General features: G+C 33.2%; 3 protein-coding genes across 3 annotated transcripts; all 3 read right to left on the bottom strand.

Annotated features, from left to right (window-relative positions):
• Nucleotides 1-666, bottom strand: LOC104898338 (SKP1-like protein 1B). Its single transcript, XM_010685396.3, has one exon. The coding sequence runs from the start codon at nt 580-582 to the stop codon at nt 67-69; it is 516 nt and encodes a 171-aa protein (XP_010683698.2). The 5' UTR covers nt 583-666; the 3' UTR covers nt 1-66.
• A 5,258-nt stretch (nt 667-5,924) lies between these two features.
• LOC104898337 (ubiquitin) lies at nt 5,925-10,146 on the bottom strand. Its single transcript, XM_010685395.4, has 5 exons — nt 9,898-10,146; nt 8,247-8,333; nt 7,976-8,093; nt 6,311-6,377; nt 5,925-6,125 (listed from the first exon to the last, which is right to left on the bottom strand). Exons 1-5 carry the CDS (start codon nt 9,998-10,000, stop codon nt 6,084-6,086), a joined length of 417 nt encoding a protein of 138 aa, XP_010683697.1. The 5' UTR covers nt 10,001-10,146; the 3' UTR covers nt 5,925-6,083.
• Nucleotides 10,147-14,372: 4,226 nt separating this feature from the next.
• LOC104898336 (nucleolar GTP-binding protein 1) lies at nt 14,373-17,928 on the bottom strand. The gene is made up of 2 exons (XM_048647896.2): nt 17,610-17,928; nt 14,373-16,603 (listed from the first exon to the last, which is right to left on the bottom strand). Exon 2 carries the CDS (start codon nt 16,579-16,581, stop codon nt 14,554-14,556), a length of 2,028 nt encoding a protein of 675 aa, XP_048503853.1. The 5' UTR covers nt 16,582-16,603; nt 17,610-17,928; the 3' UTR covers nt 14,373-14,553.
• Nucleotides 17,929-18,051: the final 123 nt, after the last annotated feature.

Here is an 18,051-nt window from a genome sequence, read left to right as displayed (position 1 = left end):
AACAAATTAAACTTCCTATTCCTATAGACATTATTGTAGAGAAATCCCTTGAAGCACAGGTTTAATTTACTGACCAAAAGCCCATTGATTTTCCCTCCTAATTGCTTCTTCTTCTTCCGGGGTGAAGTCGTTCTTGATGTTGAACATCTTCCTAACCTCCTCTGGAGTCTTGTCTTTGATAATGTCAGACACAGTTTGGCAGGTTAAATCTAGCAAACTCCTGATGTTCAAGTAGTTAGCCGCCAAGATAAGATTAAAGAGTGTTTTTTGATCAACTTTAACAAACTCTTTATCCCATATTTTTAGTTCTTCATTAGTAGAACTGTTAGCAGTAGAAGAACAACTATCTTCAGTAGAACAAGACTTTGCAGCAGCAGAAGATTCAACGTGTTTCTTACAGTACTCAATCACCTTCGAGAGGATCTTTGCAGTGACATTAGGGAGAGGAATCGCGGTGTCGGCGCAATCATCTTCGATCATCAGTTTGATGGTTTCACATTCAAGAGCAACGGATTCTTCGACTTCGAACTTCTCTCCATCGGAGGATTTCAAAGTGATCATCCTCACTGTTGTGGCAGCCATTATTGAAGGAGAAGAATGAGAGTTTTTTCTTTCTTTTTTGGAGATAGAGAGAGAAAGAGAAAACCCTAATATGTGGTAGATCGAAAGAGGTGAGAGAGAGTGATGGATGGAGTATTGTTAGTTATTCATCCATATATATAGTGTTTGACAAAACAATAATACTTGACGAATTAGGAATTCAAATTATATTTGGATTATACAAATATATCCTAAACTGATGAGAAAATATTATCCTAACTATATTCTCTATCCGTGTTTATAATCATGTTGATTTTGGATTTTCTCAAGAATATCAAAAATAAAATAAAATAAAATATCAAATTTGAATAATATGACAATTGATTAAATTATCTAATTTTATGTCACTTTTGCATTAAAAACATGTCATGTCGTATTTTTCTTAGTCACACTACTACAAAAAAGAGCAATAAAGTAAACATATAACACCTGATCAAAGTGTTATGTTTGGGAGAGAAAACATAACAATCATTTATAATACACGTTATACCGCTAGATAACATATTTTGTAAATAAGCGTTATATTTGCTATTTATATATGACAAATTGAAAGAAGGAAAATTTAACACCTATCTTGAGTAACTGTTATGTTTTCTTATCATATATATAACATATTTTACCTATAACCGTTATCTATGATATTTGTTTTTTTTTTTAATAATCAAATTCTCAATTATGACCAGATTGCAACAGCTCAACAAGTCCGTACAATACCTGTTGTATAATACTCAACCCATAGGATCTTACAAACCAACAAATTGAATATGATACCCACAAAATTTTTTATATCACAAAATAATTAGTCAATATTCATAATTCTAAATTTAAAAAACTACTATATATACATATCAATATTAATCTAAATCATAAACAAGATCAAATCTAGCCTAGCCACATCCACATGATATTAATATCCAAATCCAAAAATATAATGTAGGTTCAAAAATGAATTAAGGTAAAAAAAAAATAGGCGAGAAGTTATAACTCATTCATCATATGTCCTTCGTGTTAATCTCCGACATATGTAATCCACAACTCCCTAAGTTCATCAATTTTCTCCCGAGAATAGGTTGGACCAATGTCATAATAGTACTGCAATAAAGGTATTTACAGAATAGGTATTCATAAAATAATTATGGATATCATTACAGAATAAGTATTCTAGCAGACGATGCTGCTTCTCCCACTGGTTTTCCAGCACTTGCTGGGGGACAACAGCCAACTACAGCAGTTGAGGCTGCCATTGCAGCACAGGAGTGTATGCAAATTGTTTTGGGTGATGAAGATATGGGTCGTGGAAAGCGAATAAAGTATCCTTCGACGAAGCTCCGTGATTGTGTTATGCATACTATAAGAAAAAATAAAGTCTCATCATTGTCCTCATCCACGATAGCACTATCTTCATGTACTCCTTATCCGCTATAACATATTTTAATTATGATCACTTTTCTTCGCAATATAGAAATTATATTGATGCAGTAACAAAGACTCGTGTTTCGAGGACTTTTAAGGAAGCAATGAAACACGACGGATGGAGGGATGCGATGGCATCCAAAATCAAGGCATTAGAAGATCAGGGCACTTGGACCTTGGAGACACTTCCGGCAAGGAAGAAATCCCTTGGAAGTAAATGGGTGTATACCGAGAAGAGGGGTGAAGTAGGTAACTTATTATGATTGAAAGCAAGGTTAGTTTGTCTTGGTAATCACCAAGAAGAAGGCATTGATTACAATGAAACATTTGCTGCAGTGGCTAAAATGTCAACTGTACGTACTTTTTTAGCAGTAGCTGCAGTTAAAAATTGGGATGTACATCAAATGGATGTACATAATGTCATCTTGCATGGGTATTTGGAAGAGGAGATTTATATGAAGGTACCACCTGGTTTTCACAAAAATAATTCAGATAAAGTTTGCAGGATGAGAAAATCATTGTAGGGTTTGAAACAGGCTCCTCGATGTTGGTTTGAGAAATTGTGCACAACTCTGAAAAAAATATGGTTTTAAACAATCATATTCAGACTATTCATAGTTCACGTCGTCGAAGGGTGGATTGATTGTGTGGGTTGATTTATGTTGATGATATGATAATTGCTGGAAATAGTACTTTTGCAATGGAATGTTTTAAATCATATTTGTGTTACTGTTTTAAAATGAAAGATTTAGGGGCTCTGAAATATTTCCTGGGGTTAGAAGTAACACGGAGTAAGCACGGTTTCTGTGTATGTCAATAGAAGTATACGTTGGATATTATTTCTGAAACAGGGTTGTTAGGAGCCAAGCCTGCAGACTTTCCGACGGAGCAAAATCACAAGTTAGCTCTGGCAAGGGGGAAGGAATTGTTAGACGGAGAGAAGTATAGGCGCTTGATCGGGCTTTTGATATACTTGGCGGTTACAAGGTCCAATTTGGCCTACTTAGTACATATTTGTCTCAGTTTATGCGATCTCCCAGAGAAGAACACTGGGAGGCGACACTAATAAGGGTAGTGAGATATTTAAAGAAGTGTTCGGGTCAAGGTATTTTATTGAGATCAGATTGTGCTTTGCAATTGGAAGGATGGTGTGATTCCGATTGGGCTAGCTGTCCTTTGACTCGACGATCATTAACTAGATGGTTTGTTTTGCTTGGTACATCACCTATGTCGTGGAAGACTAAAAAGCAACATATGGTATCTCAGAGTTCCGTAGAGGTTGAGTATAGGTCTATGGCAGCTTTGACTTGTGAGTTGAAATGGTTAAAGCAACTTCTACGAGACTTGGGAGTGGAGCATAAGCAAGGTATGAGTATGTTTTGTAATAGTCAGTCGGCTCTTCATATCGTTGACAATCCCGTTTTTCACGAGCGAGAGGACGAAACATGTATTTAGGATGAGATCAAGGAAGGAGTAATTAGACCATCATATGTCTCTATGAAAGTTCAACTAGCAGACATATTTATCAAGGCGTTAGGGAAGGCACAATTTGATTTTGTTTTTAGATAAGATGAACATTCGTGATCTACATGCTCCATCCTGAGATGGGGTGTTAAGATATATTTAGGAAATTATCGTATATATTATTGATTATCCTAAATGTGGTTAGTACTTATCTTTTCTGGTTAGTACTTATCTTTTCCTAAACCAATGCGTTCGGTTTTGGGAATATGATGTAAATATATATATGGTTGAGGAATGAAGGAAAAGGGGGAGCGGTTTTATTCATATTTGTCAACTTTAGTTTGGTCAGCCATATTAAAAAAATTTGACTTATTATTATTTTCCTCAACAGCTTATATTATCTATCTCTATTACATAAGGGAAGGGGGAGCAGCGGTGTCCTTTTTTGAACTGACTATTTTGCCCCCCTTTCCTTTCTAAATTACAAAAGGAATCTCAATACCAAATGGGGGTCAAACAAAGCCACCGGAAATTAATTTTCAACAATCACTCAAAAATCACTTATATGAGGAAACTTTACAAATCACTCATAGAATTGAGAAAATCACGTTGTAAAAATCACGCAAACCACTCAAATGATCAGGAAACTTTACAAAAACTAAAAATTAACTTACAAACTAAAACTAATATACTAGGACGTCGATACATACAAAAACATTCACAAAATTCACTTACAAATCATTGTTCTTAATAACCATTTACAATTACATACTCACAAAAATTACCTATAAACACAAATTTGAGAAAAACATAAGATTTTGACAGTGATATCACACATTCGTCCATTGGCGATTTGCGAACTTTCAAATAGGTACATAATTCTTTTAATCTTCAAATTAAAGTTATACATTAGTTGATTGTTATGTAGTTGAAAAAATGGAGATAATAGCAATTAGTTGAAAAGGGTTTTTATATAATTAGACTTAAATTTGATTCATTTTTATATAAAATCAGAAAACAAGATGTTTATAAAATTTGATTCATTTATGACACTGATGAAAAAGTTAGAAAATTAGTTCTTTTTTTTAAAATTCCAATATAAAAGTTTTGCCCAAAACTTTTGCAAAATATCCATGTTCAGAAATAAATTTTGAAAAACAAAACAATATCAAACCTTTTTGCGAACAACTTTTGCAAAAATCCATTTTCAGAAAAAAAAAATTTACATTAATTTGCGAAAACCATTTCATGCGAAATCAGATTGTGTATGAAAATTTTGAAATTTCATTTCACCTATAATTGAAACTCAAAGTGTTCAAATTTAGAAAAAGGAGAAAAATTAAAAATGACCATTTCATGCGTAATTAAATTGTGTAAGAAAATTCCTTTCAAATATGATTTAAACTCAAAGTGTGAACATTTAGAAAAGGAGAAAAATTAAAATGATGAAAATTCTTAAATATCAATTTTTGATGAAATTAGAATTTAGAATTTAGAATAAGTTAGATAAGGAAAAAAAATGAAATTGTATTATACTTTTCGGTTATAATTTTGGGATCATAGAGAAATTACTGAAATCCATATCAAAAACTATTATAAATTACAAAAATGAATAAAACCAAAAAAAAAAGAACATGACGATATTTTGTAAAGAATATCATAGTACCACTGATTATAAAAGAACATACGCATATAAGACTTGAAAAACAAAAAATTATTCAAAATCACAAAAATGAATAACAACATAAAAAGAACATGGAAGAATCTTATTCACAAAATGGAGGTGAACTTAAATACTAACTTGCATTTTTAGTTTGTTTACTACTTAGTATTAAGCCTAAAAATATCATCGCACGCATCGCGTGCACAAAAGGCTAGTACTAATATAATAAAAAGACGTTCCTAAGAAGGTATATGTGCCACGTGTCACCCTCCCTCATCCAATAACATTCTATACACGTCTTTCTCATATAGTAAAAAAAGGAAGAATTGTTTATGTAAAGATTCAAACCCACAACCTCAAGTATGAAAGTAAGAAATTCAACCATTACTCCACCATACCATTATTGATTTTGTAATCAAAATTAATGATGACATATGAATGGAAAACGTTTGAAATACATATAATGAATAAGATGACTTTTTTAAATAAGGATGATAATACTTATTTAACTAATAAATTGTAGCAAAGAGAAAATCCGGGGCATCGCCCGAGCCTAAATACTAGTTTGATAGTAAAAACCGATCTGATTCAGGAGTTACTCAAGATCAATTCGATCTTAACTCAACAAAGGTTCAACTTTAGACAAGCTCAATCACGGCAAGCAAATTTGAAACTAAATCTCATCCAATCCATCAAGTCATCAACATAGCATAAGATAACCCCTACGACGAGGCAAATTAAATTTTGCAGAAAAAAAAATCATCATCATCATCATCATCCAAACTTAAAGGAAATACTAAAATATATAATGCATATAATTTTGATGAAACATATGCTTCTTTATTCCAAAAACTAAATTGTATCATACTAAAATAAACTTCACTCTTAACTAACTCTTGTTCATATATCCCACTGAAAAGAATTGCAAAGATTCCAAGCATGTTCATACACCACCCTTAGCCTGAAAGATCTTCTTAAGCCTTAGCTGCATAAAGTTAAATATCATCATTAGAATTGACAGAATAAACCATGATTAAAACTGAACTATGATATACCATAGTTTTGTATCTTATATACAACAAGTTACATAACTAACATAACTAACTGAAATAATACAAAACTTAACTATGATATACCAACTCATATAATCAAATTAATATTAATTAATACCTCATTGCTATGTCCACATTTCTTCTTCCGGCAGTTTGTAGCCCTCAGAGGCAAGCGAGCATAGCACCTGGGTATCATATTTGTTTTTCAACAAACATCAATATGCATACAATGATATCAATATATACTTTCTTCGTTCCATAAAATCTTGGCGCTATTCATGCTTGATTTTTGTGATTTGTATTTGGTGTTTTGAGTTTTGGTTTGTAAACTTTGGGTAACTGTAGGTGTCTATTTGAGCTTGGCCTAGTAGATATGCTATGTGTAGTGTATGGTCCTTTGTTGATTAAGAAAAGCCTACATTTTATCTAAAAAGAAAATAAATTCTTCTAAATTCTTTCTAATGTAAGAGAAAAAAAATAGTTATGGTGGATCTTGTTTCATTAAATTCAATGAATACATTCCCTCAAAAAAATAAAATTCAATGAATACATTAAGAATATGCAATAATTAAAGATTAGTGATATAAAACGTGTCTTGGTAAACATGAAAAAGTAGAATTAGGAAGAACTTATTTTTTCTAACATGAAAATAGGAAGAATTTTACATAATCAAAGGAGCGAGTACTAATCCACATTAAAAAAATTAATAAACCAATTGCACATCCAAAATATATATTGTCGTTTATTGTCTGATTAAATGTTATTTGTTATAATATAATTTCTAATTAAACTACACTTTAATGCTGCCTTTTATCAAAGCAATTTAAGGAAACTAACTTCTAATCATCAAATTTTTACTGAATATAACATTCATGCATCAATTAAATTAAAAGAGCACTTTGTATCTAAATAAGATGTATCCCCTTGGCAAATTCACTTATGATATATACTTTAATTATCAAGGAGTATAATATAATTTGGATGATATTGACTGCTCTTGTAGCTTTGAATTAGTTTGGATTTATTTATACATTCAAAAGTTGTAACTTCTTTTTGCAATAACAATTAGTTACTTTTAGATGTATAAGCCAATAACAAAAACTAATGAGGTAAACAAGATTTGATCCAGTCTCACATCAGTTCTGAATCAAGGTAGTTAACAATGCATGAACTTATACCACTCGAAATAATTACAACTCACCACTAAAAATTTGTTTAGATATTGCGACGGCATATTAGTAAATGATAATGTATTAGTACAACATAACAAATTCGTCCACCTATTGGACCTAATTGAGGGTAACTTGTTAGTTATTGACTTATTGTGTCCCAAAAAAAAAAAAAAAATTTGCGTTGTCAAAAGCATTATATCAAGAAGTAAAATAACAGCAAAGGCGGGGAATATATGGGCAAAAATAATGGGGGTCCTATACAATTTCCTTAATAAGGCCCTTCATTCGTAGTTCAAAAAAAAATAGAAGTATAGATTCGTATTTACAGCTTGTTATGGCAACTATCTTCAAAAGTTTAAACAACAAAATTTTGACTAATTTGATGTTCTCATTGTTCCTTCTCTTACACTTTTACTACTGATCCAAATGTACTGTTTTTCTTTTGTCTAATCTTCAAACCATTAAAAAATAAATATATTTTGAGACCCTTATATTTTGGAAACCCTAATCCATGGCCGTGATTGCATGTGCCAAGAATCACCCCTGAATAACAGGTAAGTATTATGTGATTAAGCACATATAAGATGAGGTGAATGATATGGAAAACATACTTGCGGCAAATCTTCTTGTGTTGGTTGTATTTTTGAGCCAAAGCCAATGCACTCGGAGCATAGCTCAATCTTCCATATCCTCCTCCTCTAAGCCTCAGCACAAGGTGAATAGTAGATTCTGTAAACACCATTAAATATAAACAAAAATCAGCAATATAAAAGCAAAGACTAAAAACACTCTCATACCAACAAATTAAATATGGTAAAATCAAGAAAATAACAACTTAGAACATATATAAAGATAGATTACATAAAAATAAAAAAAAAGCACCTTTTTGAATGTTGTAATCGGCAAGAGTACGGTCATCTTCGAGTTGCTTTCCGGCGAATATCAGACGCTGTTGGTCCGAGGGAATTCCTAGTCAAAATCATGCACATAAACATAAGTAGGAGAACTATAGGTGATAATTGTGAGAAAAAACTTTTAGTATTAAGAGCATGTGTTTTCAAGTCACGGAATGAAAATATAGAATATAAGAGGGGTGGAACGATAACAAAAATTGTTACCTTTATGCTTTATTAGACGTTTGGTTATTTGGTTCAAACTTTTGAAAGAGAAAGAAAATCATTACCACCAACAAATGTATTATGTTACTTAAAGAGGAAAACTTGACATAAAATAGAACACATTTTTTTTTCTCTCTCCTCTCTCTCCTCTCTACTTTCAAAAACCCTAGCCTCCATTGTTGATTTTTAAAGGGGTTTCCATCGGTTTTTACCGTTGGAAAGCCCCCACCTTTGTTTTTTTATTTGTTTTTAGGTTTCCAATAACGATTTCTCCCTCGAAAGAAAGGGTTTTCGATCTCCTTCGTAAGAAAAGATTTTTCGATCTCCTTCGAAAGACAGGGTTTTTCGACCTCATTCGAAAGACAGGGTTTTTCTCCTTTTTTAGAAGGGGAATTTCTACAGGTTACAATCCGGGATACTAGATCTAATGGATTGCCGTGAAATTATTTTGTTGGTGAAGAATTATGTGCATGGGATCACAAAGGTTATCAATTTTTCGAATACCGACGGAAATCATCCTCACGACTACAAGGGATCGTTAGATTGTCTCTCCAACAAGGCTGTATTTTCCAGCGATATAAGCGGGAGACGTTCCACATTGCAAGATTTGTTTGACGATCGTAGTTTTTATGAAGGAAATTTTTGTTTGATTCAACTTATGTATTTGTTTGATTCGATTGCTTATGTAGATGTCGTATGACTTTTTATTAATGAATTAATTTTACTATTCAAGAAAAAATGTTACTTAAAGAGGGAAAGGTAGGGAGAAAGGCAATTATACTAAACAGTCTAATAGGGCATGTAAAAACGGCCAACAACATAAGTTCTCGCTTTTAGAGGGCCCAAACATCTTAAATTCAATGTTTTTTAGCCATATTGTTCAACCCAAAACTTTATTTTGTTAAAAATAGTTTAAAAATGATATACTTTGTTGAATATATTATTTATAATATTACGATTTATGCATAATATTTTTATATTTAGGGCCCAAATTTTTAAGACGGCTCCATTACCATTAAATAATCGTAATGGATTATGGAGTGGTTGAATCAAACAAAAGAAAAGATAATATGAAGCAGGTATTTTGATTCCATTTTCTACAGCCAAAAATGTTGAATCAATTAACCAAACATGTTCTTCGTTGCAACATATAGTTATTTTTTCATATACCAAACTTATCAACCTTAAATTATACTTTGTATATTTTACTAAATATATAAAATAATATTAATACAAGGATCATGTTAGATTCATGCTGTCAATAAATCAATTTTTACATAACCATTATTTAAGTGCGTAGTAGAAATGACATAAAAAAAAACACATTTTGCGATTAAAACGAAAATATATATTATTTTCGACTTAACATGAAAAGAAATAGAAAATAAAATTAGAGTGTAAAAGCCAAGACAAACCTTCTTTGTCACTGATTTTGGCCTTGACATTGTTGATGGAATCGCTAGTTTCAACCTCTAGAGTGATGGTTTTACCTGTGAGAGTTTTCACGAAAATCTGCATCTTCAATTTGATAATTTCACTCTTCAAATATATTTAGAAACTGTTATGGTATGAAATGTTGCAGGTTATAGGTTGTATTTGTACTATGAAATTGCGTGGAGTATGCTCTACGGTTACGTCATACGTGTTGGATATATTTTCTTAAAACTGTTATTAGGGTAAAACCTCTCCCCAAGTTTCGTGTAGATTATCTAAATAACAAACATATAAATTGGAAAACCTGGCCCCAAGGCATGTTTGTTTTTATTTTTTTTGTTTGGAAGGGACGTAATTAATTTTACGTGTGCTAGTCACACATTAACAAAGGATGATGTGGGCGCTTAATCACTTATTTATTTACTAGAATTTTTTGCACGCGATGCGTGTTTGAATTTTTTTCGAAACAGAAACTCGATTTTCTTCGGCATAAGAGTCAAAATTTGAACATTAGACATATGAAGTATAATTGTTTTTAGTTGCAAAATTTGATTGGTTTAGTTTTTGTCACTTAAATCTCTCACCATTATTTTTGTCTTTTTTTTTACTTTTCAAAGTTAAATTCTATGGACAAAATAGAAATTTTATTGAATTTATTTATGATTTCTAATATTATAATTTTTTAGTTAATTTTTGAATTAAGTACAATACTAAATTCTAAACACTATAAAAAAGTAAATAATTTTTTTCGCTGTCTAACTTCTAAATTATGATTTCACTACAAATACACCTCTATTTTTATCATGATCCACCATTAATTGTGAATGGTTCTTGAGAATAGTGATTTGTAAGTAAATTTTTGTAAATGTTTTTGTATATATTGACGTTCTAGGTTATTAGTTTTAGTTTGTATATTAATTTTAAGTTTTAATAAAGTTTCCCGATTATTTGAGTGATTTGCGTGATTTTTATAACATGATTTTTCAATTGTATGAGTGATTTGTAAAGTTTCTTCTTTTAAGTGATTTGTGAGTGAGTGTTGTAAATTAATTTTCGCTAGTTTTCTTTGAGTGTCGATTTTGATTTTGACATTCCTTTTGTAATTTAGAAAGGGAAGGGGGCCAAAATAGGCATTTCAAAAGAGGACACCATTGCTCCCCCCCTTCCCTTATATAATAGAGATTTATTTTTTATTTTTTTTTTGGTGCCGCAGATTATTCACTTATTTATTATATTAAGGATGTCTTGGCCTACTGGTTAAGATTGCGATGCTGTAAACGATAGGTCACATAATCGAATCCCAATTCTTATTTGTACTTTGTACTGCATTATTTCTATTTTATAAGGTAACAAGGATGGGACACCGAGAAATAAAAAAAGAAAACTAACTACTTCCTTTGTTAAAAGGTTATCAAAAAAATAATATTGCCCAAGTTATCGACTTCTATAATCCTCAATCGATTTTTACTTTATTTTTTTTTCTTATTATATGGATTAGAATAATTGCAACAACAACAATATAGTAAACTAACATGATTTTCTCCCTCTTATGATATTAATCTAGCGAGTAGATTGAGGTGTTGTGAACAGTAGGTCACAGGTTCGAAACCCCTTCTCATTCTTTTTACTTGGTACTGCCTTCGTAACTCATATGGACAAAAAAAGCTTTTTTATTTTTATTTTTTTTAGTAGTAGTATTATTGTTTGCAAATTTATATGTGCAACCAGTCACACCATTAGTTGATGGTGCATTCAGTTCATATATATGGTTAGCTATTATATTTCGAGCTTACTAATTAATATATTAAGGGTTACTTATTAATATACTAGGGTTTACTTATAATTGTTAGGGTTACTTGCTTACGTCTCCTATTTGGTTTACTTGTCTTAGATTTTATTGGCTTGTTAATCATGCGATCAAACACACAAAACTCGTGTTGATTGTTGTTCATTGGTTACTCCTAATACTATTGTTGTTAATTGTTCTTCTTAGTATCGTTGTTTGATCTATTTCTCTCCAGAAATATCTTAAGTGATCTTTGTAATATCTCTATTCTATAACAAGGATGGGACACCTAGAAATAAAATAAAAAGAAAACTAACTACTTCCTTATTTAAAAGGTAAAACAAACAAAACTGCCCAAGTTATCAGCTTCTACAATCCTCAACCGATTTTTTTTTTAATTTTTTGCTATTATATGGAAAAGAATGATTCAAGAACACTATAGGAAACTATCATGATTTTCTCCCTCTTCATATATTAATCTAGCGAAACCAAGGATGTCTTGGCCTAGTGGTTAAGATTGAGGTACTGTGAACTATAGGTCACAGGTTCGAATCCCCCCTCCCCTTCTTTGTACTTTGTACTGCCTTCGTGGCTCATATGGATCAAAAAAATATATATATTAATCTAGCGAGTATCCACGTTCTTACTCAAAGCCTCAAACTAATAATAGATGTAATCATGATACTAATTAATTTATTTATAACAATTTTGCACGCACAGCATACATAGTGCATATAAGGCTAGTCTTATACTCCCTCTGTTTTTTTTTATCTTTCTCACTTTCATGTGCACATCTCCCAACGCATATTTTTGAACTTAAATATCTTTTATTATATATTAGTAAAAATTATAACGATTGAATATTAATAATGTACTAATTGAGACGAATCAAACAAGATCCCACATGACTATATTTTTTCTTATAAATTTAAAAAAATTGAGAAGATTCTCTCTAAGTATGAATAGTGCCAAGATTCTAAGTGAGAACAATAAAAAAAAACAGAGGGAGTATGATGCAACTAATTAACTATCAACCAATCAAAAAGACTATTTTAAAAAATCATTAATTAAACTTCCTCTCCTTTTTCTATTGTAGTCAAACAATTATTTGTTATTGTTTAAAGATATATGTTTTTAAATCCAAATAGTTTGAAAGAAAACTAGAAACTACATATTTTAATAACAGACAAATTCGTCAGTTTGCTTGGGCAGGGCGTCAAGTTGTTGTATGAAATGTGTTGATGGTCACATGTAGGGGTGTTAACGAGCCGAAACGAGATCGAACCTCTGAGTTGCTCAAACGGATCGTGCCACTTTACTCGAACCTGAGTTTAGTCTCGAGCTTTTTCGAGTTTAAGTTTTCTTGTTTAATTTACCTTAGAATTCAACTAGAGTTAAAATAAAATTATATTACATATATTTTATAAATAGCTTTACACTACTTACTTTGAGTTTTTACAAGTATTGTGCACAATTTAAGTATAACTTTTAATTTAATTTCTATAATATGAAAAATAATATAGCTAAAACATATTTCGAACCTGCTGATCATGAACTTTTCAAATCAAGCTTTGCGATGCTCGGTTGTAGAAAATTTCGAGCTGAGTTCGAATAGTTTGCGAGTCAGCTAAGTTCACTAACTAACACCCCTAGTCACATGTCCTCACGAGTAAACTCATACATAGAAATATCAACAGCTATAAATGGGTCCTTAATTTTAAGAATCTCGAAGTTATATTGTCATTCATTATGTTTGATTTATATTTGTGCCTTGATTTGTTGTGGAAGAAGGAGAGATGAGGGGGTAGAGCAGTCGGACAGGCGCGGCCGCGCATAGTCAGCACGTGGCACACAACCCTTTTTTGGCCATCTTTGCTCATTTCCAGTAGCCCGGGCGGGCGATCCTGCCCAGTCGGGGTTTCCCCTGTCACGTGGTTCCACGGGTGATGCGAGGTAGGAACTTTGGGGCTTTTGTGGCTCGGGCGGGCGGGCCGTTAGCTAGATCGGGCTATCTGACCCTGTTTTCATGTTTCGCGATTTAAATCCACATTTGTTTGGTTTTGTACTAGGTCACTTTGTAAACTTTAGGAGGTCATATATAAGGCATCTTAAAGTCATTTGAAAACCCTAAGATTCAAAGTAACTCCTAGATAGAATTCCCTTTCTCTCCTTCTCACTCTCTTCTTCTCCATTGTACTTCCTCCGTTAGAGAGACTAAAGAAAAACTCCAAGGTTCTTGCTTGTGGATGTAGGTCAAGGTTTATCAAACCACGTAAATTTTTTGTCTCTTTTTATTGCTTTTACTTCTCATTAGAAGTTTTGAACTTTGCATTTATTGTTGGATTTGAAGCTAACTAGCTAATACTCCCTCCATCCGATAATATAATGTTTATTTCTTATATACACGGTCTCCAAGATGATGGGTTTACTAACAATCTTGAGTCATTAACTTGAGATCATTCAAATGGTGAATGTCGTTCACTCGTTTTACAAAAAAATATTGAGTGATGTTTCCATATTATTATGGGGTTACTGAGAACATAATCTACAAGCTCATAGTTAGCATTTAGCAATTTGCCCACCAGAAGTGTTGGATTCTCATCAACTTTGCAAGAAGACAGCAATTATTATAAAAAATAACACCATAATAGCATGATCATGATAGGCATCTGAAGCCAAATGGTAATCTGGGGTTTTTTTTTTGGCAACAGCTAATCTGGGTTGATACACTAAAGTGCATTGATGTAAAATATTTGTGATACGCATTCAAATAAAATAAAATAGCACAAAAAACCTGAATTTTAGGTGATAAACAGACCAAAATTGGAACTTAGCAAAGACCTGAAACGACTTAACGCCGGTCGGTTTTACCAGTGGATCGCTTCCCAGAGTATAAATGTTTAGGTTTCAGAGTAGGAATGACTCTGTCTCCTTCTCCCTTGTGTGCATTCTTGTTCCTCTTCTTGGAAGATCTCTTAGCAAGATGAATAGCTTTACCTTTTTGGGCAGAGTCCTTTAATCCTTCCCCTGGAACGACTTCGTTTGGTGGCCGTGATTTTGACCTAGACTTGGACCTAGATCGAGACATAGCTCGTAGTTTCTTGTTTAATTGCGCGCCATCCATATCCATGGCATCACCTTCTCCCACTTCAGGTGACCGCAGCCTCTTTCGACCCCTTGATTTGCTGCGAGCTCTATCGATGGCTGCAGATGGGTCTAGACCCAATTTTGTTAACTGCCTACCCATCCTCTCAGATGTAAACTTCTTATCTTTATCAAACTTCCTTGGTACAATAGGTCTGTTACCTCCAACAGTCTTCTTCATCCTGTGTTCTTGGATGAGCATGCTTTTCTTTCTCCTGATTTCTGCCAGTGCTTCTCTCTCTGCTGGTGTTAATTGTTCGCCATCCATCTCAAACTCTTCTTCAGCCTCATCTGCAAGACGTATCCCTTCTTCATCCAATTCTTCAAGCCTGTGCAGTATATCAGGATCAACAAAGTCGTAAACATTGTGCCCATCAAGAAATTCAGGCATAATATCCTCCTTCCATTCATCATCTGCTAAGATGTAATGCTTCTTCAAGCTAGCAGAGTAAACACCGGCACCACCATTCTCATCCTCCAGATCCCTTTCAGTTATCCTCTTTTCTTTCTCTGCCTTATCCACTACTTCCTTAGCCATGGCTTCGAGAACCCCTGGAGGTATGCAAGGTGGTCTTTCCTTATGGTCTCGGGGATTTGGCATTGCAACATGGAAGCGGTTCAAACAGTCATTTATCTTCTTAGACTTCATCTTCAGTTCAACCCTCTGATCTAATAACCTATCACATGCCGCATTCTTCACTGCAATAACCCCTTCCTCCGTCAAAGTACTCATGGTTAGAAGTACTCCCTCTTCATTAGTTGCCTCGCCTCCCTGGCCTACCAATGTTTTCAGAGCCTCAGATTTCATTTCCATGACCAGTTTCTTATCTTCCTCAGGAACACCATCAAATGACTGTAGATCTGTTTTGTTACACACTATGATCAATGGTTTATTCATGAAAAGAGATTTAATACTGTGAAAGAGGGCGGCTTGTTGTGCAATCGTATATCCACATGATCCAGAAATATCCAAGAAGAAGAGGACTGCAGCTCGTAGATGAGCCAGAGCAGTGATGCTGCACATCTCAATAATATTTCTATCTTCAAATGGTCGGTCCAAAATCCCTGGGGTATCGATCACTTGATACCTCAAATACTTATAATTGGTATGACCCACAAAGAGAGACTTCGTTGTAAATGCATAGGGCTGCACTTCTACATCAGCCCTAGTGATCTTGTTCATGAATGAGCTCTTCCCAACATTAGGATAACCACATATCAATATAGTTCTTGTATTTGGATCGATGGAAGGCAACCTAGCCATGTGTTGCCTAACTTGCTCAAGATAAGCCAAACTCGGGCTGATTCGCTTAATCACTGTGCACATTCGACCAAGAGCAGCAACCTTAAGACACTTACATCTGTATAGCGAATCACCATACTTCAACAGCTTAACATAATCCTTGGCAATCTTTGAAATCAAATTTCTTGCAGTATTTACTTGCCCAAGGGCAAGTTTGTAATGATCCTTGTTGTAGAGAACATGAAGGAGATCACCATAAAAGGGGTGGATATCGTCAAGCCTAGGGAACTCATCAATAATGGCTGACAGCTTCTCCTGATAATTCTGCTGTGTATATTTCACTTTCCTCATATAAAACTGCCAAAGGCGAGAGATTGCATAACCTTTATGAACAACTGTTGGGGTTTGTCGTTGAGTTCGAGATAGTACTATGTCTATCATTTCCTTCCCATTGGGAACAACAGTTATTTTTTTAAGGTTATACTGCACCATCTTTACAATGTAGTTATCAACCCTGAAGCGGAAAAAAGCCAATCAAAATGAGCTAAGGTCGAAAGAAAAATACTCTGCTAAATCAGAAACAGCACGAAAAAAGGACATAAGAGCCATAGCAGGGTTGCAAAAAGAAAAGTTCAGCAAACTCCTTACTCTTCAGCATGCTATTGACAAATCAGAAGCTCTAGAAAGCGGAAACGGCGAAATGCAACCGCAGACAGAGAATTATACAGCACGAACTACATGCCACTACTAAACTCTAGCACATGCAAATTCCACATTAGAATCAAACCCAGATTAGACCTTTCCATAGTTTTTGTGAAATCACTGTTGGCTTCTTTTAGTTAACCAAATCATGCATACTTAGTCTTTTTCAATCTCAAATTATACACATTGAGCACAATTATTTTCTTAGATTAGTATAGTACCAGGATTCGATAACAAAATCTAGCAATTAATTCACGATAATACATCTTTTTGGTGTAAACCTTGTTTTCAAAAAAAAAAAAAAAAAAAAAAAAAAAAAAAAATATCACTCTTGACGATGCCATCTTCTGTGATCACGATTCCAGTTGACGATTCATGTTAGCCGACCCCAAATCACCTTGGGAATAAGGCTTAGTTGTTGTTGTAGTAGTAATGCCTACAAATGAATCAGAACTGAGACACAGGCCCCTCCCTGAGCCAGGGCAGGAGGAGCGGCCGCCCTGGGCCCGGGGATCACAGGTCATTAATCCCTGATTTCCAGACACAACACTTGAAAAATTGATCTGATAATGAATTAACAAGTTATACCAGAAATTCATTCGAATCATAAGTCTATAGCATGTAAATTATCCACCCTAAAAACATGAAATAACATATATGAGATAAAGAAAAAACAAGTTGAATTCATAGAACAAACAATAACAACCGCATAAAACCAATCTCATGAATGATCACATCAAGTAGATCTTAAAAATCGCAATTCCACACCAAAATCCGCAACAAAACAAGTAGATTCATCTAAGGAACAAAACAACAACCTGCAATTCGAGCTTTGGAATTAGCGTATGAGCGACTAATTTGCGTATGAGAGGTTCTGAAGGTTTTTTTTTTTTTTTTTTTTAGTGAAGTGGTTCTAGGGTTCTAAAGAAAGAGTTTGTCGTGTAAAAGACTGACTACTTTAAAATTAAAAATAGGCAATGATAAGCCCAATATTAAAAAGAAAATTAGCCCAATAGTAATTAGGTTAGTTTCTTCCGATGACTAATTTAATCCATTTAGTAACTAGGTCTACTTTTATATTAAAATTAGACCATCTCTTTTAATAATTTTTGCTAAAGAAATTGAATTTGCGCGTGTACCAAGTTTAAGATTTTTCTTTTGATGCAAAATACCCGAAAATATAAGACTCCAAAAGATTTAAAAAGAAAAAATTTGAATGGACGAGTTTATAATAACTTATTTTGTATCGAAAATTTGTTA

The sequence above is a fragment of the Beta vulgaris genome, chromosome 7, assembly GCF_026745355.1.
Source record: "Beta vulgaris subsp. vulgaris cultivar EL10 chromosome 7, EL10.2, whole genome shotgun sequence".
Taxonomy (NCBI): domain Eukaryota; kingdom Viridiplantae; phylum Streptophyta; class Magnoliopsida; order Caryophyllales; family Amaranthaceae; genus Beta; species Beta vulgaris.
The sequence above is the reverse complement of the archived record's forward strand: the minus strand, read 5'-3'. Positions and strand labels throughout refer to the sequence as shown.